At 46.3% G+C, this 25449-nt stretch overlaps 1 protein-coding gene across 4 annotated transcripts in view; it reads left to right on the plus strand.

The window, feature by feature from the left end:
- The first annotated feature begins 452 nt into the window (after positions 1-452).
- Positions 453-25449, plus strand: part of MECOM (MDS1 and EVI1 complex locus) — a 329866-nt gene continuing 304869 nt past the window's right edge. For all 4 annotated transcript variants that reach the window (XM_088061011.1, XM_014254464.2, XM_088061013.1 and 1 more), the window contains exon 1: positions 453-661. In XM_088061011.1, coding sequence (XP_087917137.1) covers positions 625-661 — 37 coding nt within the window. In that variant the 5' untranslated portion in view covers positions 453-624. The remainder of the gene's footprint in view (positions 662-25449) is intronic.

Here is a 25449-nt window from a genome sequence, read left to right on the forward strand (position 1 = left end):
TACGCATACATAATAAAACATGTAATCAAATTATATCTCTCTGCCTATATATGCGGAAAGATCTACGGTAATTGCTACCGGGTGAGAATAAACTATTTAAACGTTGCAAAAATTCCAGAACACTATTGATATCCCATTAAAAAAAAAAAAAAAAAAGGCATAAAAAAGAGGTGTCACTTCTCCCCCCAGCCCGTGCCCCGCGGGAACGCGGCTCTCCCCCGCTGTGACCCCTCCCGGGTGCGCAGGCGGCGGAGCGGCTGCCCCGCGGCCGCGGTGCCGTAGTCCGGAGGAGGCTGCGCGCCTCGTCCCGGCCCGTCCCGGCCCCGGTGCCGGCTGTCAGGGTCCCCACCGGCGGTGATGGATCGCTGCAAACTTTTTTTTGGCGGCGCTGAAATGTTGAAGAGCGGGGGGGAGCCGCCCGTGCGCATGTGCGAAGGTGTCCAAACTGACAATGCTGGAGAGATAGCGAGCCGGGATTGAGAGAAAGGGAGAGTGTGTGTGCGGGAGAGGGAGAGGAAAGAGGGAGAGGGGGAGCGAAAAAGGAGGAAAAGCTCCGGGAGGAAAAAAAATAAAAAGCCCCCCCCACCCCAAGCCCACGCCAGCATCGGCCGCGGGACTGGCAGCATGCGATCCAAGGGCAGGGCGAGGAAGCTGGCCGCAAGTAGGTGCAATACCCCTTTCTCTTGGCTTTTCACCCTCCCTCTCTGCCATGTTGCATAGACATGTCTGGTGCGGCGCGGAGCTCGCAGGCAACCTGCAGCATCCCCTCGCAGCCTCCCGGCCCGGCTCGGCTCGGTCCGGCTCGGCGGGCGGCGGCGGGGACCGGGCCGGGGGCTGAGGCGGCCGGAGCCGGGCCGGGGGCTGCGGGCGGCCGGCGGGAGGTGGGGAAGGAGTTGAGGAAAAGGTCAGTGGCGAGCGCTGGAAGTTGCTGCTGCCGCCGGGGGCTGGGGTGGGGGGGGGTCGGGGCAAGGGAGGCGCAGGGGGTTCCGGGGCCCATAGTGGGAGCCGTGGGCTGTCGCAGGGCCGGAGGGCGCGGGGGGGGGGGGGGCGAGAGCGGAGGGGCAGCAGCGGCTCCGCGGGGGAGGCGGCGAGCCCCGGGCTCAAGTAGCCGGCGAGGAGCTACCGGGCGCCCCCGGGCCGTGCCCGCGGGCTGGAGCCCAAGAGCGGCTCCTCCCGCAGCGGAGCGGAGCGCGGTGTGCGGGCTGTGCGGGCTGTGCGGGATGTGCGGGATGTGAGGGGTGTGCGGGATATGCGGGATATGCGGGATATGCGGAATGTGCAGGATGTGCAGGATGTGCAGGATGTGCGGGATGTGCGGGATGTGCGGGATGTGCGGGGCGGGCACGGAGCAGCTCCGCGGGGCCGGGATGCCCCGCGCGGTCCGGCGGGGGACGGCGGGGCCGCCGGGCAGCACCGAGCGCTTCCCAGCCCGCTGGAGTCACCCCCGAAAAGCTGATGTAAATGTTGTAATTTCAGGCGCTTTTCCAGCAGTTTTTTTACACAGTTTGGCCGCCCGAAGGTCTGTGTTCCGCGAGGCGAGGGCTCGGCCGTCCACACGCAAAGCCCGACTTACTTAATTATTTGTCTTACGCTCACCCCATCTGTTTCTCCTTTATGATAGGGATCTCTGCTTTTAACTGCTGCAGTGTTGGGGCTCCTTTATATATATTTTTTTATTATTTATTTTTTTTAAATGAGGGATTCAACAACAAAACTTCGCCAGTTTTCTCGTCCTATTTTCAAAGCAACTGATGTCTTTATTTTCTCTGACACATCTGGGCAAGTTTCATTTGATATCCATGGCGATGGCAAGTCACGTTCCCGAGTGAAAAAGAAAATGGGCAGGAGAAAAAAAAGTCAGATGAAATGTTGCATAAGTTGCGTGACGTAAAAAGCAGATGCTTATTTACTCTTTATTTGTGAAGGGGCGAAAAATAGAGAAGCGTGGAAAAGGGGAAGTGAAAGATGTCTCTGGATCATCATCAGCTTTTCTGTGAACCTGAACAACAGCAGCAACCTGCGTTTGATTAGGTGATCTTAAAGTGGATCATCCAGCGCCCTCAATTTGAAAACAAATATATTTTTAAATCTCAAGGTTTCTACCCCTGCTTTGGAGCTAATTACTGGGAAAAATCATCTCCCACCCCCGACAAAATCCGTCAGGTTTCCTCGCCTTTCCCCTCCTTTGCTCGCTGAGCAGCGATTCAGGGCTCCCGCTGCTGCTCCTGCTCCGGCTCCAGCTCCGCGGGCGAGATCCGATCCACGGCAAACTTTGCGCGTCTTGCAGCAGCAGCAGCAGCAGCAGCAGCAGCACTTTCCCCTCCTAGACAGATGTGTTGCATTAAATAATCCTTCGGTTACAATCGACTCATAAAGGAAATCATATTTAGAAAGCCGGGATTTATTTCTTTTTTGTGTTCCGAAAAGCTGCTTCTTTCCCCCCCGAAGAGCGTCTCAGTTTCATGGCAAGTGGAAGGAGGGTTGGAGACGACCCCTTTAATTTAGTCGTTCGAGAGAAGAAGGTTTTAGCTTTTCAGTTCTTTCTGTCTGGGTTAGGAATAAGAAAATATTTTGCAGCCTTTACCCTTTTACATGGAAAAAGACACAGATCGGGATAAAGCGCATTTCTTGTATCATTTCACTTTTACTGATTTATGCATGAAACAAAAATCGCCCCGATTGCGTGACGGTCGCCAATACACAGGGAACTTTTTCCCTCTTAATTAAGGGAGAGTACCTGAAGGGTATTTTCTTGACCTCAGTGTAAAACTGCTAAAAAATAATTTTGAGGCTTTGCCCCCCAACCTAAAAAAAAAAAAGAAAAGAAAAGAAAAATAATTTGGAAGAAACAAAAAGAGCCACGCGGGGAATAACCAGTGAATTTTTTAAATGCCCAGCTGTAAAAATAAGGTAAAACACACGCTGAAGTCGCTCTGGCCCCACGCTCTCGGGAAGCAGGCGCTGAGGAGCGGGCTGCGGGGAGCCGTGCGGGATGCGGGGCCGCTGCACCTGCGAGGGCATCCCCGCTCCCGGGACAGGCCCCGGGCCCCGGGGCAGCTGCTTTTCCACTCGGGTGGGTTTGTGCCCGCCCGAAGAAAGCGTATCCCCGAATAACCCCAGCCCCAGCACGGGCCGCCGCAGCCCTGCAGCCGGCCCGGGGTAGCCCCAGCCACCCAGTAGCCTCATAAAGAGACAGAAGGTGATCAGATTAGGGGAACACACGTGAATAAGGAGGCACTTGTTACTTTTACACTTTATCGCCACTTTTTTACAGGCAATTTAGTGCAGTCAAGGTAGATCCAGATCCCTCTAACCATCTGAGATAGTAAAATAGCACTTTCCTAAGTTTCAGCAGGTTTTCCTGCGCCTGTAATTTGCCTCAGTCTAGTACTTAAAAGGCTTGATTGAAAAACAGAGCCGGCAAGTTTATTTGCCTGTTTAAGACTGTCCGGGAATTTGTTTTCGAGCAGGGAGATGTTTGCCGTGTCCCGGCTGCCGGCTCTCTCGGCGAGGCTGTTTATTTGCCATCTCTTTGCCATCGCTTTGCCATCGCTTTGCCATCGCCTCCGCCTCTGGGAGCCGGCACCGCCGCGGGCACCGGCTGCCGATGGCCCGGGCCCGGCGAGGGGCGGCAGCGCGGGCGGCCGGCGATGCCGCTGTCCCTCTGTCCTTCTGTCCCTCTGTCCCTCCGTCCCTCTGTCCCTCTATCCCTCTGTACCTCTGTCCCTCTTCCCCTCGGTCCCTCGCACCCCGCCCCGCCCGGCCCGGCCCTGCCGCTGCTGCCGCCGGTCGGCACCGCCCCGGCACCGGGCTCGGCTCTGCTCGGCTCTCCTCGGCTCCGCTCGGCTCGGCTCGGGTCGGCTCTGCTCGGCTCGGCTCGGCTCGGCCGGGCTCGGCGCGGCCCGGCTCGGCCGGGCTCGGCCCGGCTCGGCTCGGCCCGGCTCGGCACCGCCCGGCCCGGCCCGGTTGTCCCGGGCTGTCCCCGGGCGGCTCCCGAGCGGGCACGGGGGCTGCGGGGACGGGCCAGACAATCCCATTATATGCCGGGCATATTTTCACCCGGCGCTTCATTAACCCTTTTCAGGGCGGAGAGCGCGAGTGTGGCTTTTCTCTCCCTCTTTCTGCCTTTCCTTCATTCCTTCTCTCCTCGTCTGCTTTTTCTTTCTTTTTTCTTTTCTTTTCTTTTCTTTTCTTTTCTTTTCTTTTCTTTTCTTTTCTTTTCTTTTCTTTTCTTTTCTTTTCTTTTCTTTTCTTTTCTTTTCTTTTCTTTTCTTTTCTTTTCTTTTCTTTTCTTTTCTTTTTCTTTTCTTTTCTTTTCTTTTCTTTTCTTTTCTTTTCTTTTCTTTTCTTTTCTTTTCTTTTCTTTTCCCTTTTTTTCCTTCTTTCTTTTTTTTTTTTTTTTTTTTTTTTTTTCCCTCTCCCCACTTTCTATCCTTCTCTCTTACTCATGGCCAACAGCCACCCCTGAATTTGGGACCATGTTTGCAGCCCAGGGCTGAGCTCTGCGGTGCCTCCCGGCTGCTCCCCGGGCCGGCCGCGGTGCCGGGCAAAGAAAGGACACAAAAGAAAAGGACGGTCCGAAAGGCGAGCTCGTTATTAATACAGCCCCGCTTGTAAATGAAAAATGTAACCCTTGTTAATTAAAGCTGTTTACATGGGGTACAAGAAACTTAAGAAATGTTTCTACAAAGGGGAAGGAACTGTTTACAAAACTCTTTCAAAAGTGTGACATATTGCTGCAGTTCCAGCACTAAAAAGCCAAACACACTTACACGCCTTTGAAGTTGGCTGGCTGAGGCAACATTATTTGACTCGGATTCAGATATTGCTTGTGGGTATAACTAATGGCTTTTACCCAGTTAGTGGGCTGGGAGGGGCGAGGGCCTGGGCGCCGTGGCCATTGGGTCCCTCTGGAGAGCTGGGGCTGGCTCCCTGCCAGCTCTGTACAATGTCAACATTGAATATTTGAATTCCCAGACTCTATTTAACAACTTTCTAAATAAATAAACTCATTGTGTGTCTGTGTTTAAAATTATTTCACCTCTTTCATGAAAGCTACAGCATCTTATTACACCGGCCTCTCAGGCTGCTTTTCCCCCTTTTCTTTCCAAACACAAACAGAGCTGAGCACTTTTGTTTGGGGTTTTTTTTGGTTTTTTTTTTTTATTTTTTTTTCGTTTTCACTGTCTCCTATCTCTCCCTCTTCACTTTCTGTCTGTCTTCTTGCAAAGCACGAGTGGCAGCTGCTTGGACATCCCAGCACGTCCTCAGTGGGACAGCTCTGTGCACCCTGTTATCTAATCATAATTAAAACCAAAGCCAGGTTCACCAAGTCGGTTAAATATTAATCATTTCTAAAAGGAGGCCCAAGTGAGTGCCATTGCTGCAGCAGTGCCCTGTACATACTCAATCATTTTGGCTGCCCTACCCTAGGCAGGCTCCAGGGACAGCTTTCATTGTTGTTTCCATAAATGGCTATTAGTGCTCATATTCACCTATTCACCTACTTATTTAAGTGCACCTAAGTGTGGATGTGGCTGTGCTTATGGAGATGTGTGCACACATGTGTGTTCAGAACATGCTTTTCTGCTTATGCTGTGGAGATATATTTATTTATGTGCATAGTACTTATGTCTGTGCGTGCACAAACAGAGCAGGTAAACCCATGTGATATTTGTAATTGTAATTAATGTATGTGCAGTGTATAATTTAGAGAGAGATTGGGGTATGCACAGGTTCTTGGGGTGCTTGTAGTCCTGACACAAATATATGTACACCCACAAAGGCTCTGAAATGTTCTGGATGCACGTGGGGAGCACAGTTCTGATATGCAGCAGCCTGGGTGTTGTTCCCTGGGATGCTTCCCAAATACAATAATTGTGTGCTTCCATGGCAGGAATATCCATTATAAAATATTTATTGCCTTCCTATGGAAGTAAAGGTGGCTGGGCAGAGAAGATGTCTCTGCCTGTCCTGGGGAGCACAGCTCTGAAAAAGAAATTGGGATGAATTTTCTGCCAGGACAGGTATGTGGTGGAAGAAAGAAAGTGTTGGTGGTTGCTCCAGCCCGAGGAGGATGAGGAAAGGGCAGTGGGGAAGCAGATGGAGTTTTGTAAATGTCAGCTAATGAAACCTTGTCCACAGAAATTGCCTTGCTTTGCAGTAAACCACTTTTTAAACAAATGTGCTTTAGCTTTGGAAGGGCTTGTTCAGACACTTAGGTTTCCAACCAAGAATTCATAATATTTGTTTATTTAAAATTTAACTAGGTTTGCTGTCATTTTTTGAGCAAGTCAGTGTTCTTTTGCTGTAATTTAATGCAATCAGTTTTACATCATTTCAGTTTAGTTAGGCAAGAAGTGGTTTATGAAGAGCAGAAAGAGGTTTAATCCCACATGATTTTCAACCTAGCAGATGCAAGTGTCATGTTATTCAGTAGACAGAGCTAGAGCTGGACAAATGCAGATTCGAAATGCAGTTTATGTTTTAAGTAGTGAAAGTCTTTAACCAGTAAAACTATTTACTGAGAGCTGGGTGGGTTTCAACATCAGTGGAATTCCTTTGTCTTAATTAAGGTTGGCTGTTTTTCTAAAAAGATATGAGCTAATCCAAACAGGAATTAATTTAGGGAATTCCTGTAGCCTGTGTTATACAGGGGTAGCAGACCAGACCACTCTTCCTGATTTTATAATCTGTGCACCCAGTTAAAGCAGTGCAGTTTCATATGGAGACATAAGCTCAAGGCTGGGATCACAGGAATGCACTTAAAAACTAAATGGTCATTAAAAAGCCCAGGTTCAGCTCCGACAACACAGAACCAACATCTGGCTCCAAGTGTTTTCCATCCTCAGCACTGCTTACCTGGATCCCAGACACCCTCAGAAGTGTCCTGTCCCCAGGTCTGAGGGCAAAGGCAGTGATGGCTTTTTCAAAGATGGAAAGGAGGAACAGGGTGTAGGAGCTGAGGTTTGGATACAGAGAACAGGGTCTGGGCTCAGCGGTTTGATCACTGCTCTGTGATGGATTTTCAGGGGGTTCCTGCTGTGTTCCTGTGCAACAGGTTACTGCTGCAGCTCTTAACACCCAGACAGGACCAGCAGAGATCATGATATAGCCCAGTGAGCATTAGGAAGCACTTCCAGGACCCCTTTTCTGCAAGAGCTGCTGGAGGGAGGTGTTTGCTGGCAGAGAAACAGCAAGGTGGGGAAGGGGATGGAGAAGTGGATGTTGTCCCCAGGACCCTGTCTCTTTGCACTGCCATTTTAAATAAAAAAAATCAAAATGCTCAGGGTATAAGGAAACCCTGTCTGATCACTCATTGACTTTATGTTCCCTCCCTTTTGTTCACATTTCCAGGCTGTGCCGTGGCATTGCCTTCTCCAGTGCTGCTGGAAGAAAGGGCAGCCACAGATACGTGTGGGAGGAGGGAAGCTAGCCTGCAATGAATATTGTATTTGGTGCTAAATATGCAACAAAGAGAAAGAAATGTGAGTTAATCCAGCAATAAGAGTTGGGAAGTGAAATGCAATTCATTTTATTTCAGGGTTTAATGCTGTGGTCTGTTTTGGTGAAGCATTATCTTTTACACTGGGATATACGCAACGACATAACCCCCACTACCTTGAGGGAATGTCAGAGTTTGATCTCTGAATAAAGGAAATTCAGAGTTAAGGCTGAAATGTACCACATGGCCTCCAAGTCCCAGGAACAACAGGAGGCAAGGAAGTAGCTAAAGCTACGGGCTGCACTTTAAAATGAGTCCAGCAACTACCAAGCTGCCAGTGCTTACTGCAGATCCGCAGCACGGCTTGAGTTGGGATTTGTATTGACTAGAGAGAGAGATCTGTGATGATCTTGTGTCTTTTTTGGAATTCTTGGCTGATCTGTGATGAGCATGAGAGTTTTATGGTGGAAGGATAGTGGTTCTGGGCTTAATTTATGCAACAGAAGCACTCTTGTCTCCTTTGACACCGATAGCTTTTGTTTAGAAAATCTTATATTGGAGCAAAATTTTGGTTCAGGAAAGAAATATACCCAAGTTACAGCTTTATTTCTTTTCTGAAGAATTGCTTATATGTCTGAATGGGTGCACTACATTTTAGCCCTGTTTAAACTCCAAACTAAATTTAAATTGCCTGTAAAATAATCCACAGAATGGAAACTGCCACACAATCGTAGCCCTTGCTCCCTGACCCAAACCCATATTCCATTGCAAAGCAGTGCGCTGCTCTGTTCCGTGATTACAGTAAGTTAGAAACCAGAAGAGCAAGACTTCTATGAATACGTTATTTTTGGCAATTGCATCACCAATTATGTATAAAATTTCAAAAAATATGGGTTCTGCCAGTTAGATCTCTGAGAGGGATACAGAAAATGAAAGCTTTGAGACTGCTGTAACATCATACTATTTTGTCTATTAGATATCATTAGATTACCAGAATACTGAGACCTTCATATCAACCAGCCTAACAAAAATTTCCCAGGTGGTTTAAATTAAAAAATTAGCCATAAATATATTTTGTATAATGTAATTTATTATGGATGTTTATTGTGTGCAGTGGGAAAATGTTTGGTTTCGGATGATCTTACTGTGTAACATGTGCCCTACTGAAACTGTTTATACTGAGGCAGCCTGGAAAAGCCCCAGTTTAATTCTGAGACTGGCTGGGCTACATGCTCTGAAAGCCACAGGAAGGCAGAGTCCTTCCCCTGGAAAGCCAAAGGGGCAACAGCATCTTGTGTGGGACATGTGCAATATAAAACTAGGCAGTGGGGGAAAGCTGAGTGGCTGAGAAAGCTGAAGCATGGCTCAGGGCAGTGTTGTTTTATAGGGAAAACAGGACAGAAATGATAGCAGCTTGCAGCAAATCCTGTTATACCAGGATGGGAGGCTCACTGGTGTCTGAGGGATACTTTTCTCCCACACACCGTGTTTTATCAGGCCTCCTTTTGTTTCAGCTGGGTGTGGTGAGCAGGGCTTTGCACCGATGCCCACCCATGGCTCTAGATTTGCCCTTCTGCAGCACGGAGAGGGGGTTAAGCCAGCCTGAGGGACCCAGGGGTGCTGTGATGGACACATCCATCCTCTGCTGGGATGCTGCAGCAGGGAGCTGATGGCTTCAGGAGAAAGATCTCCCGCCTCCTCTCCTGCTCTTTTGCACAAAGTCCACATGCTGGCAAGGGTGAAATCATTCCACAGTTTAAAAAAAACAAACCCTCAAAAACTTCCCCCCCTGCCCCAAGCTCCTTCACACATGTATTAACACCAAACTGGCAAAGCCAATGGAAAAGGATTTTGCGTTTTGGCAGCAGAGCTGGCTCAGAGCTCACTGCGGGCCTTATCCCAAACCCACTGGAGCTGAAGGAGCTTGTACCGACTTCAATGGGCCTTGGACTGGGTCTGGCTGGGAGGAATCTGCTTCCCTTCATCCTTGGGGGCGGGGGGGGTTATCAGCAGCTTTTGCTCTGCGGTGAGCCCCAACATGTGATGCTGTAACAGATACCTGGATTTACATCAGTCTAAATGAATTAGGTTGGCCCTATAATCTGGCCTCATTTAAGAGCCGTTTTAGCCATTAGGATGAAATATGAACACTGCGGATGGGGGGACTGTGGTGACTCTGAATCCCTGTTTCCCACTGTGCCCCATCTTTCCCATGGGTTGAGGACCTCTGAGGGCTGGGGTGGTCACTTGGAGGGTGTGGGAGGGGTCCAGCCCCCCTGGCTTGCACTGCAGGACTCTCCATTACGAGGACTGTGGTTCTCCAAATAGCCTGAATTTGTACCTTCTGAACAAATAGTTCTGCTGCTAAAAGTACCTGGCTCCTCCAGTAAGCGCTCCATTTATTGCCTCCCGATTTCATCTCAGGCAAACAGAAAGTATGTGAGAGACAAGCACCGACTGCTGGAAAAAAATCACCCCAAACATGTCTAAAGCACAGCTTGAGTCACTGGTGGTGCCTATATTTTTGATTTAAAAACCATTTAACATTTTCAGCGTTTGACAGAAATGATTAACCTTCCCCTCTTGAAAACTCTTTGCGATTTGAACTTACCGTGGCACGTTTTATTTACTTGCACCTTGGTGAGGAATTAAGCAATGCTTTTGGTGAGTTTTAGTCTTTCCCATTCTCTTTGTGGCTCTGTATAAAGGAAAAAAAAAAAAAGAAATATGTTGTTTGAAATAATTTTGAAGTGATGTTTCTATTTTACTTTTTTTAGGCTCTTGATGTATTTTTGGCTACAGGGACTGGCATGGAGCATTGGTCTAAGAATATACAACACTGAAAAGCAAAGTGATATCAGCTGTATCTGAGCTAACTGCACTGCTTTATAGTTTTGCTGTTTCACTGTTACTGTTCCATGATAATGATGATTTACAGCAGTAATGAAGACTTCTTAATTGTAAAATATAAACAGCATGAGATATTTGTCCTGATTCTTTCAGTTCATATAAAAAGCAATATTTCAGTAGTCACTGGCTGCCTGAGAAAATGCTATTAAGCAGCTATTCTCTGCCTGAATAATTACTGTCCAGGAGTTTGTGTTTCCTAATAAAGTCAAGGTAACTGAGAAATGAAGAAATGATGCACTAGGTCACTCCAGATGATGCAGATCAGAGAGATCTGAGTGAATAAACCTGTGCAGTGTTTTTAAAATCAGTGACCAGCCTCAGAATGAGAGAAAAGGTGAAATTACCTCTACTGTACCAATGCCCTGAGTGAAAACTGAGCTGAGACAGAGCCAGAAGGGGTGGTGCAGAGCCAGACCCAGGCTGGGATGCAGCAAACCTTCCCAGCTAGGGCTTCTACCATGCACCAAGCTGAAGGATCAGTCATGGACCAAACACAGAAGATTTATTTCCAACCTGACATTTTTATTTATTATGACTTGAATTAAAACAGCAACCACAGAATGCAGCCAGGACTGGGTGCCTGTTGTGCTGAGCTCTGTGCAAACACGGGCAGCCCGCACAGAGCTTAGGCCCTGAGAAATGCAGATTAAACTTGGGGCCTGCTGCCCTACACGTGCAATTACAGCATCACTGGAGGCAGTAATAAAGTCCTGAGGAGAAATGGATGCTTTAAGGAAAATCCACAGAGTCAGGACTCCATGGCTTGCACACGGGTGGACGTGCTTCAGCTTTAATCACATCAGCCCTTTCCCCCTACCAGCAAATGGCCCCCCTGGCTCTGTTTTAGCCGACCCTATTAGTTTTGGCCATGTCCATAATCTTGGGTGATCAAGCTTCATTAAGTTATGAGTATCCTTGCAACATCACCTGCTTGCTTTCAAAGAAAATAGCCCTGAGATTCTCAGGGAAGGAAGAAGGCAGTGCCGGCAGGTAATCCAGCCCTATAAAATCCCTGGATTGTGGTTCCAGCCCACTTTCCACTCGGGCGCTGCGAGAGGGACCTGAGCAGTGTGGCTGGCAAGAGCCAGCAACCAAAAAGTCCCTCAAGCCTATAAGGTTTATTAAGGCTCTTTTTAAGTCCCTGCCAATAAAAAGGGTCCACACAATCTCTGAGTGAGGCTCCATAAGCTCAGTTTTATGTTCGGATAATTTGGAGCCAAACCGTCACGGAGTTCACATAGCGAAATACCCCATGGAGCATTGCAAACTGTGAAGAAAATATATCGAGGAAAGACAGGACTGATAATTTTATGGTTTTCCTTGAAGTTAAGCAGTAAAATGGGCTCTATTTAGCAATTTCCGGACTTCTGATTGCAATTTTGTTACCAGCATAACGGTTTTCGATATAATGATTTGTAAATAGGGAGAAATGTTAGAAGCCAAGGTGCTACAGCGTTTGGATCTGCTGTGGGAAGCAGTGCCACACACTCCAGGATCCCAGAATGGATCAGACCACTGGGCAGGACATGGCAGCAGCACTCAGCTCTGCTGTGGAAGGCTGCAGGTTGAGCCCAGCGTGGCTGGATTGCCCTTGGAAGCGACAGTCCTTTAAATAAACAGGAATAGTTTGACCCAGGTCCAGGGCTGAGCAACATACACTTACTTTTGGAGGGTGAAGCATTTCTAATTTGAAATACATTTAAGAGCCCTGGTTTTTACAGATGAGGCTATCATCACAATCTCCAGGCTCATTTTCTAAGCCAAACTATTAAAATCACCTGTCCCTCTGTCTTTTGGCTGTGTGTAAACCTAGGTACAGAATTCACGAGAGAAACCTCCACTATGTTTGCTCCTTACACAACAACTATTTTACACTTGGCATGGCTCATCTTTTAAAAATCTATTTTACAATGTAATAATTCACACCCACTTCTCTTTGGGAAGTCATTTATAGATGGGAAATTAAACATGGCTGGGCACTGGAGGGAGTACTGCTGAAACATGCAACAGCTCAAAATGTTGAGGGAAGTGGTTATGGATATGGGAGAAGATGCTATCTTGACCTTGGCAGATTGTTTATTAGACACTAAATCACAGACATTTCTTCTTCCAGTTCTAACTGGTCCAAGGACTCAGATATAACCTTAAAAGCCCTTTCTGGGGTTTTGAACAGAATTTAGACCTCATCAGTGCTCAGTACTATTTATGCAGCTTGAGTGAGACAAGGGAATGCGGAGACCACTGTGGGGAGAAAAAAAAGGCCAAGAAACTAGAGAAAAAAAAAGGAATATTCATTCCAATGACCTTATTTCCTTTTCATATGTTGCACTTCCTGGTGGCACAGAGCAGAGAGAATAAGAAAATATTTGGTGTCCTTTTACCCACTTTGTTTGTGCACCTTGTGCATGCGACAGCCATCACACTCATCCCGCCAGTGCTCCTAGAAAGAAGGTCTGTGTCTCACTGTCAGCAGCAAAGGTCACACTGGAAATAAGCTGGAGGTGACCAGAGAGGAGGCAGGAATGGTGGGGGAAGAGGACTGGGAAATGGGACATGTCTGATGGATTGCTGTCAGACCCTTGAGCAGAAGGAGGTAAAAACATCAGCTCTGCTGGCACCATTCTGCACAGGAATAATTTGGGGCATTTGTTTTAAGGGATGATTGGTGCTTTCCTTATACTCAATAGGCCCTGAATATGCTGTTCTCCTGTTTTTCTCACCTTCCCCAGTGCTACCCCAGTTATATACAAATATATATAAATATATTTGTACAGGATCTCAGCGAGCTAACCTGGCTAAATCACTTCTGTGCATCTTGACCTCCTGCTTAGTCTCCCATTTCAGAGGCTCAGTGTAAATTAAGGTGCTGCCCTTACTCTTCAGGTCCACATATTCCCTCTGTGTTCCTGCTGCAGAAACAGCTCTGCTCCGTGGGTCTGTGAGGATCCAGCTGAAGCCTGCGAGGGCTGGAGGGAGCAGTGTTGCTTTAGGCTCCCTGCCTGAGCAGTGACATATCAGAAGTAATAAGTCTGAGCCTGAGCTGATGTCTAACAGCATCAGAGAGTGGGCTGGAAGGCTGAACTCCTGCAAAAATGAGAGCAAGGAATTTAATAGCATTAAAAAAAGAGGTTAAGGGAAGAACAAAAAAGGAAAGGAAATAAAAGTGATATGAATGGCTAGAAAAACAGCTATGTCCAAATATTAACCTCTACTGCTGTATTTTGACACTGGGCTGAGTTAATAGAAGTACATGGCTAATACACATTAGCTGGAAGAAGGTAGCTAATTTCAGAAAAGATCTGGGTCAACTTAACGTGAAAATGTATTAGCAGAAGATATTTTATGTATGTCCAAATCTGCCAATAGCTTGAAGACATATTCTGCACGAGGCTAGCAAGAGAAAGTATGTTTTGCTGGTGGGATTTTCAGCCAAACTCTCTCGTTCCTGGGGCTTCTTATCCCTTTCTTGTCCAAGACACCTTTTCCTCAACCATCAGAGGAGCAGGAGCAGACAGAACTTTTCCCCAGCCTGTACCTTCTGTCAGCTGCAGGAGCCTCACAGACAGCACTGGCTAGAAGGGTTTTTTACTCTTAGAACATTAAGGGAGCAGCCCCAGAGCACAGGAGCTAAACTGGTATAAAACTGGTGTGAGAGTAGAGCCTGCTTTGGCAGGGGATGGACTCAGTGCTGGCTGCTCCTCCTGGGATCCATCCAGAAGAGGAGAAAGCAGACACAGGGCAATCTTCACTCTGTCAAAGTCTTTAGTGTCTAACACTTAGAAATGGAAAATAGTTTCAGTTTTTTAAAATAAGGATTTTTTTTCTCCTTTTTGTATTTCAGCGTGTCCTTGGGGTTTGAATTCTTCCATAGGTATCATTTATTTCACAGTAAAGAATTGTGGTGAGACAGCCCAGGCTTTAATTTCTGGGAATATCTTTATAGGCTTGTTTTTGTGGCTATATAACAACATTATGTTATCTATCCATTTCTCATTCCACTTCCTGATATACAGAATTATCAGGACTACCCATCAGTCACTTTTGTGTTTTCTAGCCCTTGGTGCTATATCAGTTTTTAAGATATTTTTCCAGTACTTCAGCTACACTGATCTTGGTGATTATTAAAAATTTATATAATATCTTTAAAAACTTTGTTGAGATGTGCAACACCATCTGAGGAAAAGCAAATTTTAGACTGGAGTTATATCATTACTAGTTTCCTGAATGTTCGAGGGAAGAACATTCAGGAAAAGTTAAACATAAAGGCAGTTAACTAAGGTATATTTATTTTCAAGAAAGAAAAAGAAAAAAAAAAAAAAAAAAAAAAAAAAGCAGAAAGCAATAGGGAAGAGCAGGACATCTGCTTTGGTAATTATGTGCTAACGAACTGGGACTGTGCCCTACCTGATGTTGTCCTCTACAGACTTTCAAGTGTCCAGGCTGCCCAGCTGATTTCTTCCCATGATTGCAACAGGCTTTCTCAGGTTTTCAGGAGCTCACACGGTGTGTCTGTGCACCTGATGTGTCAGATGGCCTGAGAGGGGATGGGACACACGGCTGCTGAGAGATACAGGGGTGAAGGTCACTCAGTAGCAAGAGGAAAGAAAGATTTTAAGGGTGATTGTGCATCTCCTGAGCTCCACACAGCTGTGTCACATCACGGTGAAATATCTTCCAATACTTTCCACCTGTTTGCAAGGTGATTAAGGAGCAGCAAGGTCAGTTCAGTGCTGGGTAGAAGATGGGGTTCTGTCTTCCAGGTATTTTGTGGTTTGCCCTGTAGGACACCACGGATGTGTTCTGCAGCCTGCTCCAGGTGAAGCTGTGAGTGGAGTCATGGTCTCAGATGCTGCTCCTGGCAGAGGTGGGCTTGGGCCAGGGAGTGATTTTTGGGCTTTGGCAAAGTGTGCTGCTGCTTTTTTGCTGCCTGAAGTCAAAACTGGGGGTGTTTCCATGTCCTGGGTGTAAGTACATTCTGTAATGGGAGTCTCAAGGTGTCATCCCAGACCTGGTGTCAAAATGTTATTTCACCTGTAATTTGGGCAGAGGCTACAAGAAATGGTTTGATGTTTCCTTGAGAAATAACTACTTTTTTTTTCTTTTTTCCTGCAAAGTTTTCATTTGTTTAGTATTGTGTCTGCTGGAACTGATTTTTTTTTTTTTTTCAGTGTTGGTTACAAAATCCCAAAGCAATGGGAGGAAGAGGTTTTTTTCCTCCCCTGTGTGTTTTTTCAGATCATGTTGGAGATTAGCTCAGGGGAATGACAAACTGCTCTGTTCCCAGCACAGTCTGCCCATCCATAGCTAAAATGTTATGGGACTTGGTCTTGGATGCCACGTCTAGTTTTACTTTAATGCCAGCACTTCTTCTGTTTCTCCTTCCAGCCCTATGATTCTGCCATGTTGTCTTTTCTTGATGTACTTTCCTTGATGTATACAAACACTTACAAAAAAGGGAAAAATGAATTAATTTCTGGCTGCAGGTTCAGGTGGCAATCAGGCAGCAGCAGAATTCAGTGTGTTTTTTAGTTTCCTGCTACCCTGGTCAGTAGTGTGTGAGAAGGGAGATCGTTCTAAGGATGCTCAGGGGGACTGCATTTCTCCTCAACGCTCACAGTGTGCTGTGAGAGGTTTGCCTGTTGCATTTGCAGTGGTAGAGGTGATTGAATAGCACCACCTCACTCTGGTTTTGGTTAATAAACAAGAAAAGGTGTGCTAATCCTATAAGGGTGTCTGATAAAACCAGCAGAGCTGTCCCACAGAGGCTTTTCTGACCACAGCAAAGGTGAGAGGTGTATTGGAGGCTGCTGCTGATAAGGAGCAACCCCTGGAGAGGGAAGGAATTGCTGAAAGGCCTCTCCAGCTTCTTGTGTTGGGCTAGGGGGATTTCCCATGTCGGTGCTGGTGTTTCCCACATTTACGGGAACCACAGGCTTCCCAAAGCCAGCAGCCACCTCTGCTCTGAGCAATACCAGAAGCAGAGACCTCTTGATCCATGCAGGGTGTGCTAGAGCCGCAGAGTGGGAGGTGATAACTTCTGTGCCTGATGCTTTGAAGATATTTTTTTTTTTCCATGCAGAAAGGGAACTCTGATGTGTGTCTGATGCCCCAGGTGAAAAAGCTGGCAGTGCTAGAGGCTGGTGGGTGAAATTGACTGTCAGTGTGTGTTCTGGCACCTCTTAGCTGCTGTATCCATAGCTGGGGGTTCAGTGTGTGGCACCCCATTGCTGGACCTGTGAAGTCTGTGAAAAACCTGTAAATGAATTTCTGACCAGACTGAGGCATCATTCGCCGCTTAAAAATCACAAATCTGTGTTTATCCAACGTTAACAGATGTAACATAAATGAGTTCCTGTGCTGTCTGCTGGTCCTCTAATGGCACTTGTTTGTAAGTGCTTTATGTTAACAGCTATTTGATGGTGCCCATTAGTTTTTCCTAGGTTAATGTTATATAATAAAGTGAATGCTGGCCAAAAGCAATAGTAATACGATAAACAAAAAAATCCAAATGCTGGGTGAGAAATGTAATGGAGTGAGGGCTGAACTCTGGTGGGAGTTTGGTTTAATCTAAAGGTTAAAAAATGTTATAATTTGGGTTTAAGTAAATTGGCTCTTTAGTCCCAGAGGTCTTGCTCTTGTACTTCTTGTGCCTCCAAATCTCCCACTAATGCCGATGGGAGTCTTGGGCGCACAAGAAATGCGGGTTCAGGTACTAAAGTTACAGATTGGCTTGGACCAAAACCCCTAATCCAAATACCTCCGGCTTTTGAAAGCATTTGCCAATTGGATTTGAATCTGGACACAAACATTGTGGCTTGAGCTCATCTGAGCTCACTTACATCTGTGTAAATCTGTAGTATGGCCCTGATCCAGCAAAGCACGTAAATATGTGCTTAATTTGACTTCAAGGGGACTATTGTGCGCTTAAAGCTAAGCATGTGTTTAAGTGCTTTGCTGGACTCGAGTCCAAATACATGGGAGTCAATGAAATGACACCAAATAGTGCAGTGTAAGTGAGATCTGAAATGAACCAAAATGTTTGCGTTTCTACCTGGAAATGAGCACCCTGTTCACATCCTACGTATCCTGCATGCACTTTGTATTTTCATCCATCTGCACATAATGTATTCTTTACAGTAACCTGTCCATTCAGTACAGTAAAAAAAGAAATATACTTTGAATTTTCCTGCTCTATTACTCATATTTCATGAAATGTGTTCCTATGCCAAGTGTCTGTTTATATATATTTATACATGTTGTTTCTTTATTGATATTGGCAAGATACAAGAAGAAAAGAAATATTTTACAGCTAAAAACTTGTAAACAGTTTTATCCCTCATTTAAAGCCTTTTTTTAAGGAGTTTACCTGATGTGGTCAAATTACTTTAACTTGTTTTTGGTTTTGCCAGTCTGACCAATATGAAAAGTATTTGTTAAACATGTAGGTTTGTTTTTAGCTGAAAATACACATTTTAAGCATACTTGCAATTAACTGACACATGAACATGTGCTTACACTCAACTACTAAATGCCACTTTTGTACTTTAAATGCCACTTTCAGTGATTGCCATGTTACATAAAGCTGTCAATGAATATTTTCACATGTGTACATTAATACTGTTAGAAGATTGTATATTGCTTGTCGGCTGCTGCAGCTCACTGCAAAGAGGACACAAAAGGGTTAATTGAGCTCAGCCCTGCAAAGGTGGCAGAGGCATAGACTAGAACTGGGAATTAAACCCAAAACAAATACAACAAGAAATAGCCCTCGTGCCTTGGTATGACAACCACAATGCAGACATAAAGAAGTGTAAGCTGCAAATGTCTGTAGGTTATTAATGAGGTAATAGAAGCAAAATTAGGTATCAGCGGGGTTTGGCTCTGTTTGAATAAAACTGAGATCTTTTATCTCAGAATATGCTAGGAAAGACTCATAAGCTGTGATTTGGTGGTCTAGGCTGTGCCCTTCTTGGCTGTGGGAGTTGACTCATGCCATTTAAACTCACCAGTGTTTTCCACTCAGGGCAAACAGATGTGGGATCGGACACAGAGAACGGCTGCCAGGGAAAAGGTTTGCATGGCAGTTTATGAGGAAAAATGCTTTTGTGTGCTTACTTTTGAATCAAAAGTTTATTTTGCACTTCAGCTTTGTGTCTGGAAAGAAGATACAATTTTCTTGCAGAAGTGGGGGGGGAAACACATAATGACAGTGCTAAAACACCTCTGTGTGCAGCTGACCACTGCCCAGGCTGAGACTGGTTCTCTGCTGATTTCAGCAGCTGTCCTCGGGATTTACTTCAGCCTGGATGAGGGCAAAGCATGGTCACAGACTCCTGATCAAGTCCCAGTGTTTGTGCCCTGTAAGAGTAAACTTTCCTTTCCTGGCCCTTGGAGAAGTTGACAGCTGATGCATTGTGTGGAGTGATCTGCTCTGCCCGACCCCTTCTCAGCCCCACTGTCACTGAAGTAAGTGGCAAAACTCCCATTAACTTTAATGATGCAGAATCAACCCTAAATGGATAAGGTTTGTCTTTAAGAAAAATCACTGAGGGATTCAATTACATCATAAATGTATTCAGTGGCTGTGAAGTGATTCTGGTGTACGTACAGCCAAACCCTGAATTCCTTCTCAAGTAAGTGTCTGGGTGAGGATTGATTACAAATCCCGCTCTAAGTTACACCTGTAGAACTCCGGAGCTGATGGCATTCCTCCCTGTTTCCCGTGCATGGACAGTGCAGAGGATGAGCTGCACAGAGTGCACACACATCCTGCTTCTGCTCCCCTTGGACGGGGGCTGGCAGGGATGGAGCCTGTCTCTGTGGATCTGCAAAACTCCTCATGACCTGGAGCGGCACCTGCGGGGTGGTGGAGGCTGCACCAAGGGCGGTTTTGGCCCCTCAGCCTTTGAAGAGCTCTGCCATGATGTAATCCCAACCCTGTAAGCTGCTGCGGGACCCTGGGGTTGAGAGATGCCCTATAAATCTCTGTCGCTGCGTTTTGTTACCTGCCCGCTCTGTTACATGACTAATGACTTCAGGTAAAGAATGGGCAGTGGAGAAACAGGTAATTAACAAAAACATCCTTCTGTGTTTTCTGCTCAGCTTCCGTGACTGGGTGTTTTCAAAAGCTGGGCAGATATGATTTGTAGCCTCCCTCTTTCACCAGCACAGAGGCAGGGCTGGTTTGAAACCTGGCAATCCCTGAATGCTTCCCCAGTTTCCTGCCCTTGCATTTGATGCAGCCAGGGCTGGTTTGCCAGTGAATATCTGCCTTGATGTGATGTTTTTGTCCTGTGGTTAAGTTGCTGGGGGTTTTTAATTTTTTTTTTTATTTTCTAGAGCATGGGTTGCTTTCAGAGTGACCTGGTGCAAGTGCATTAGCAAAGTGAGCCTGCTGTAAAATATTGCTGCATCCAGCTGCTCTGTCAATAGGTCAAGCTATTTGTCCCATCCAGACAGGGTGTCTAGTTCTCCTGGCAGCATCTCTTGCTTTGGCATGGGAAAACCTGTTTTGTTTAGCACTAGGGAAACAATATGTATAAATAGTAATGCTTGAACCTAAACACTCCTGTTGTCTTTATGCATGGGGTGCTGTCTTACTGGTTATTTTACGACAGATTTCTCCCCCCTCCCCGAAGGACTTGAGTCCCTGCAGAATAGCTGCCGTTGAGTGGAAGCATTCCTGCTATTTTCCCCTCAATTCAGAGGAAGCAATGCACTTGTTGTGTTACCTTGGTGAATCAAAAGTGGTTTTCACTTCCCTTAATTAAGCCTGCTTTGGTGCTGGCCCCTCCAAGATGGAGAGTGCAGCACACTCAGGAGCGCTGCCGCTGATTTGAATTCCTAAATTCCTCTCCTTGCAAACTTCAAAGGCAGGAATATTGCTCTAAGAGGCACCAATTATGTAAACCCTGGGCTATTCAGAATGTTCCATAATTATTTATTTTCAGCGCAAGAGGTTTTAACCCAAACTAGACAGAAAACTGGCATTTCTCCAGTTATTAGATTCTATTGAAAAAGGTATTAAACAATGGGCAGGGTAACATGGTAGATTAGTGTCCCTTCATCTTCCTGACCTGGGCATGTGTCAGAGCTGTACTGAGCTGACCAAAATTACTTTGATTTGATGGCCATTAAAGGTCAGGAGCAGAATGGGATCAGACCTCTCTGGTTGAGGCTGAAGTACACAACATTATATATTGATAGTAATTAAGTTGTTTCATTTAATAAGCACCATCAGATTTAAAGGCATTGTTACAGTATCGGGGCTGTGAGAAGGAGAGAGGCAGCCAGGATATGGGCTGAGGGGGAGAGGGAGAGAGAGAGGGTTCTGGAATGAGTGAAATGTGTCCCTGGAGTAATTTTTTATTTTATAAACTGAATGCAAACCTGATGGAGAACTATGGAAATGAGCAGTCATGCTGGATACATACACACACTCTCTCAATATTCCTATACTGTGGGTAATGAAAAGTGCCTTCAGGGATGGGGTGGCCTTACCATTCATCAGTGCCATAGCCTTAAGTGGGTAATAACTAAGAGCTCCCATATCTAGTGTGTATATAAATTCTAGCTCCTCAGTATATTTGCTTCAGACTGTATTTAATTTATACAATTCCTTAGCTTTAAAGCTGTCAATTGATAACATTCAATCTGTGAGCCTGACTGATAAAAGGGAAGGGAAGAAGTACTCTCTAGTGACTAGAGCAAGGAAGGGTGTGGGGGCCAAAGATGCAAGTGGTGCCTCTTCTAGGCTTTGCTCCAAGGCCAAACATCACACCCTGCCCTCCCTCCCCCTTACTTTTTTCTTCACCCTCTTGGGACACAAGGTGGTCCCTCTGCCTGGCAGGTGTTGGATGTATCTACAGCAGGCAGCCACCTGCTGTGAGGGTGAAGGTGCCTCTCTCACCTCCAACAGTGATGAGAATTTGCCTCTGATCCTTGTGAGTTTAGGAGATGCTGACAGCAGTGGCTCCTGTAGCATCCATATTCCAGAGATGCCTGCAGGGTTAATCACTGAGTTTGGGAGGGTTGGTGATAAAGCCAATTGGCTTTTGGAAGGAGCAAGGTAGTAGAGAACCCTGCAGCACAGCAAAATAAAAGGAGATTGATAATTGAGGGCTCAGCAGGAATTGACTGTCCTGTGGATGCACAGGTAGATGTTGAATTTGGGCAGTGTGTGCTCGTACAAGAGTTGGCTCTGCCCTCAGACAGGGCAGAGATGGGGTATGCGAGTCTCCATGACTGAGAGATGTGTCAGTCACTTAAACACTGTAAAGAGAGCCAAGCTCTCATACAACAATAAATTTGGAAAGTTGAAGGGAAAATGGCCAGGCAGTTTGGAATTCAGCTTGTGAACCCAATATTGCATGTTTTTCACGGCACAAAACAAGCTGTTATTAACAGGACGCTTTGTTCCTGACCCATATATCAAATGCCCCTGTGTCAGGAAGGGACTGGTCCACAGCTTGGCCCAGTTTCCCTTCATTGTAAGATGTACTGGTTCCTCCTGACCCCAAGCTGCTGTTGGGCTGCAAAGACTTCCCAGCACCTGGCTGTCCCACAGGTGGCCTTTCTTGTGGCACAGTGACAAGTCCTGCATGGGTGGCTGGGTTGCTGCTGAGACTCACAGAGGTGAAACTCTGCAGACACTGGTGATTCCCACTGGCCTTCTTGGTGCTGGCCCTGGTATGAGGCACACAGGACTTTGCATCCCTGGTCTGGAGGCAGTGAAATCCCGTGGTGATGGGAGGTTTGGCCAAGACACTGGCCAGAGGTGTCCATTGGGATACAGGGGAAGGGAACAGCAGAGCAGGTGCTGGTCAGGGCAGATCTTGCTTCCCTGGTGTAGGATTACACATCTTGCTGATGGAGGGACCAGGAGGTTAACCTGGCTTTCAGGGTAATTTCTTCCACTATATGGGACTTTGAGAAATGTCATGTCTTGCACGTGGAAGCTTTTTAAAAGTAATTTAATATATTGATTGGAAAGGAACAATAATGAGAGTGGACTGGTGGGGCACTCTGTAGATGAGGCATGCAGAGATTTGTTGTTACAAAAGAGTCATGATGGGTGCTGGTATGGACTTGAGTGTTTGCTGGTTTGTGTGAGAGGAAATCCCAGTTCCCGTGGTGGTCAGTCAGTTCACTGAAGACTACCTATGCAACCTGGTTTCCCGGATTCACCTAAAACTCCAAATAGTGCCTTGAAATGCAGCTTGGTAAGATTCTCTTTAATTCTGAGCTGCTCCACTAGAAGCCACTCGATGCTCAGCCTGCAGTGCTGTAACTTGAATAAAAGGAAGAGGAGTAACCTACTAGAAGTGCCTGCAGGAGCAAGACAAATATTCTTACGATTGTGTGGGATGGTTTGAACCCAGATGGCGTTTTATAAGTTCAGCTGTAGTTTTAAAAGGCTGGATCTTTGATGTTACTCTTGATGGGGGCCGTGGAGCACAGCTCCCACAAAGTTTGCTGGCTTCAGGCAGCCGAGAGTGGAAATGATTGCGTGAACTGGGAAGTGCCAGATTCAGCCAAGAGCAATGTGGGATGAGCAGGAAGTGTGGCGTGGGGCAGGCATCCAGGAAGATGATGTGAGGAGGAGTGGGCACCGCGTTCCTGGAAAGCTGGTCCTGAGGAAGTGCTCCTGGCCGTGGGTGGACACGGGCGTGGAGTCAGGGTTCTTGTTTCGAGATGCTCATCTAAGCAGAAATGTACTGGCCGGGCTGGGTTTGGGTTTGCTTTGGGCTCAGATTCAGGAATTAAATTGGTTTTTGGCTTAGCAATGCCCCATCCATGCTCTTCACTGGAGACACTGTTTCTTTGTGAAATGGAGAAGTTGGCTCTTGTGTCTACTGCCTACTTCTATAAAACCCTTACTGCTCCCTGCATCTGTGACCCAGCCTTTCCAACAGTCCATTTTTCAGTCACGACTGAGCACATTATTTGAGCAAAATAACTCCACTAGAAGAGGGTTCCAGCACAATCAATAAAAAAATCATTGAGTAGAGATAAATAAACTTGAAACAGGCATCATAACTAACCTGCTGGGGAGGAGAGCAAAACAATTTAGCAACGTTTGAACATTTGGTAAGGAGGTTTTCAGCTGGCACCTGCTTGGCCCAACCTCTTTTGATAGGAGAAAAATCTAAAAAGTTACTCGAAATGGCCCAAATCGCCCTTCAGAGCTTGTGATTGCCCAAGATAGGAAACAAAGAGGCAACTTTGCCAAAGAAGGTCTGCAAGGTCTTGGAGAGCAGCGATGGAAATAAACCTGTTGGAAGCTAAACAAAACCACGTATCCCCAGTACAAAAGAAGGAAGGAAGGTGATCACCGCTAAACTGGTGCTCTCTGTGAAACCCCTCTCCCCTTCTAAGAATACCCTTTCAGTATATGGGTCAGGAAGCAGCAAGGCTTCAGCCTGGATGCCTGGTGAAAAACAAAGCGATTGTTCGGTGGTATGTTAATGTAGCAGGTGCAGTTTTATTTAAACAAGAGGTGGCTATTGTTTTCTGGAAGTGTGGTGATTTACAGGCTCATAGCTTATCCTGGAGGATCAGGGTGTTAAGTCATGTGCATGTATGTGTGTTTTAGCCCAGGGTGGCCCTTCTCCTGTGTCTTCGTTTCTGAGCCAGGACAAACTTAAAGGGAACGGTGCCTGTAAAGCCAGGAGAGATTGGGGTGGAATAGGTAAATTACTGAGCGTGGGAGCCCGGATTTGGAATGAGAGGTGGGGTCTTCAGCACATGTGATGGTCTGCGAGGCTTGTGTAGCACCCCAGCTGATTTCAGTGGGATTTGTGTGAGGATTTGTGAAAAGAACCTGGTCTTAAAAACACTGCTTTGCCTGGAAAGCCATGGGAGAGAGCAGGAATTAACAAATATCTTCACTCCTGGCAATTATTTCAATATTTTACATCCACGGCTGAGGACAGAATTGTCAAAAAAGCAGTATGCCATCTGGCATCTCCCCTCTTCCTGTCCTTCCTGCTTTTGTTGAGCTTCATCCAGAGCAGACAGAGAACAGGAGAAGCCCCTTGCCCCATAGCAGAGACACTGAGCTACATGGGTTGGACAACAATCCACCTGCAGCAGGACAGCCCGGCTGGTTTCCTTTCCGTGGGACTTTAACACCATGGCAAGAGGCTCTTGCTGATCCTTCTTGGATCATGGTTCAAGATCCTTCTTGGCATGGTTCTATACATTTAATCTGATTTGTGAGCTCTGCTAGGTCAGAAGGTTAACGTGAAGCCTATCTTTAATGGCAATGTGTTTGTGGGGTTTTGTTTTGGCATTTTTTCGGGAGGGGGAGTAAAATAACCCCATTGCTCTGGGCTGGTGGGGCACCAGTCCTGCTTGACTCCACAGCAGGATATTCATCTCACCTGTACCTTGAATAAATCTCACTGCCTTTGTGCAGAGTGTGGGTATGGAGGCAGCCAAGCTCTTCTGCAGCTGCTGGTTATTTATGTCTGTTTGTTTTCCCTCTTCTGCCTCGAGAGCGTCTTTTCAGAATGGTTGGGTTGTACTCTGTTTTGTTCTTAGTCCAAAAATTTTAGAGGCTGGATAGAATAGTGTATTCCAGCCCTGATAAACCTGCTGAATTACTGTACACAGAAGGTGAGAGCTCTTTTTTTTTCTTCTTGCTTAGAGAAGAAGGTCTGGGCTTGATTTTTAAATTTTATTCTTCTCTAGAGTGAGAATGAATTCATTGGGTACGTACATTTGTACTAAAATTGAAGCATTTTAAAGAAACATTTAAATTAAGCCAAAAATTGTGGTTGGTCCACTTACACACATTCTCTTTGTGAATATTGATGTTCTGGAGCAAAAAACCTCTTGTTTGTCTTTCCTTTTAGCATTGGGGTTGAACATGATGCAAGTGTGGTGTTGATAACACCAGATTTACCCAGATCAAGCCATGGCCAAACCCTTGGGAAAATCCTGGCTGTGCTGTTGGGTTATTTTGGGATGCTCTGGAGGTCAGGTGGGATCTCAGATCCATGTGCCTTGTGTCTGTTGGGCTGAGCCCCTGGGCCTCCCTCCCTGCCCTATTCCTCCCTTGGCTCGGACCCAGAGACTTTGAAACGGCAGCT

The sequence above is a fragment of the Pseudopodoces humilis genome, chromosome 11 (genome assembly GCF_049639895.1).
Source record: "Pseudopodoces humilis isolate 2021_Gansu_Grassland_sample_001 chromosome 11, ASM4963989v1, whole genome shotgun sequence".
In the NCBI taxonomy this organism is placed as follows: Eukaryota; Metazoa; Chordata; class Aves; order Passeriformes; family Paridae; genus Pseudopodoces; species Pseudopodoces humilis.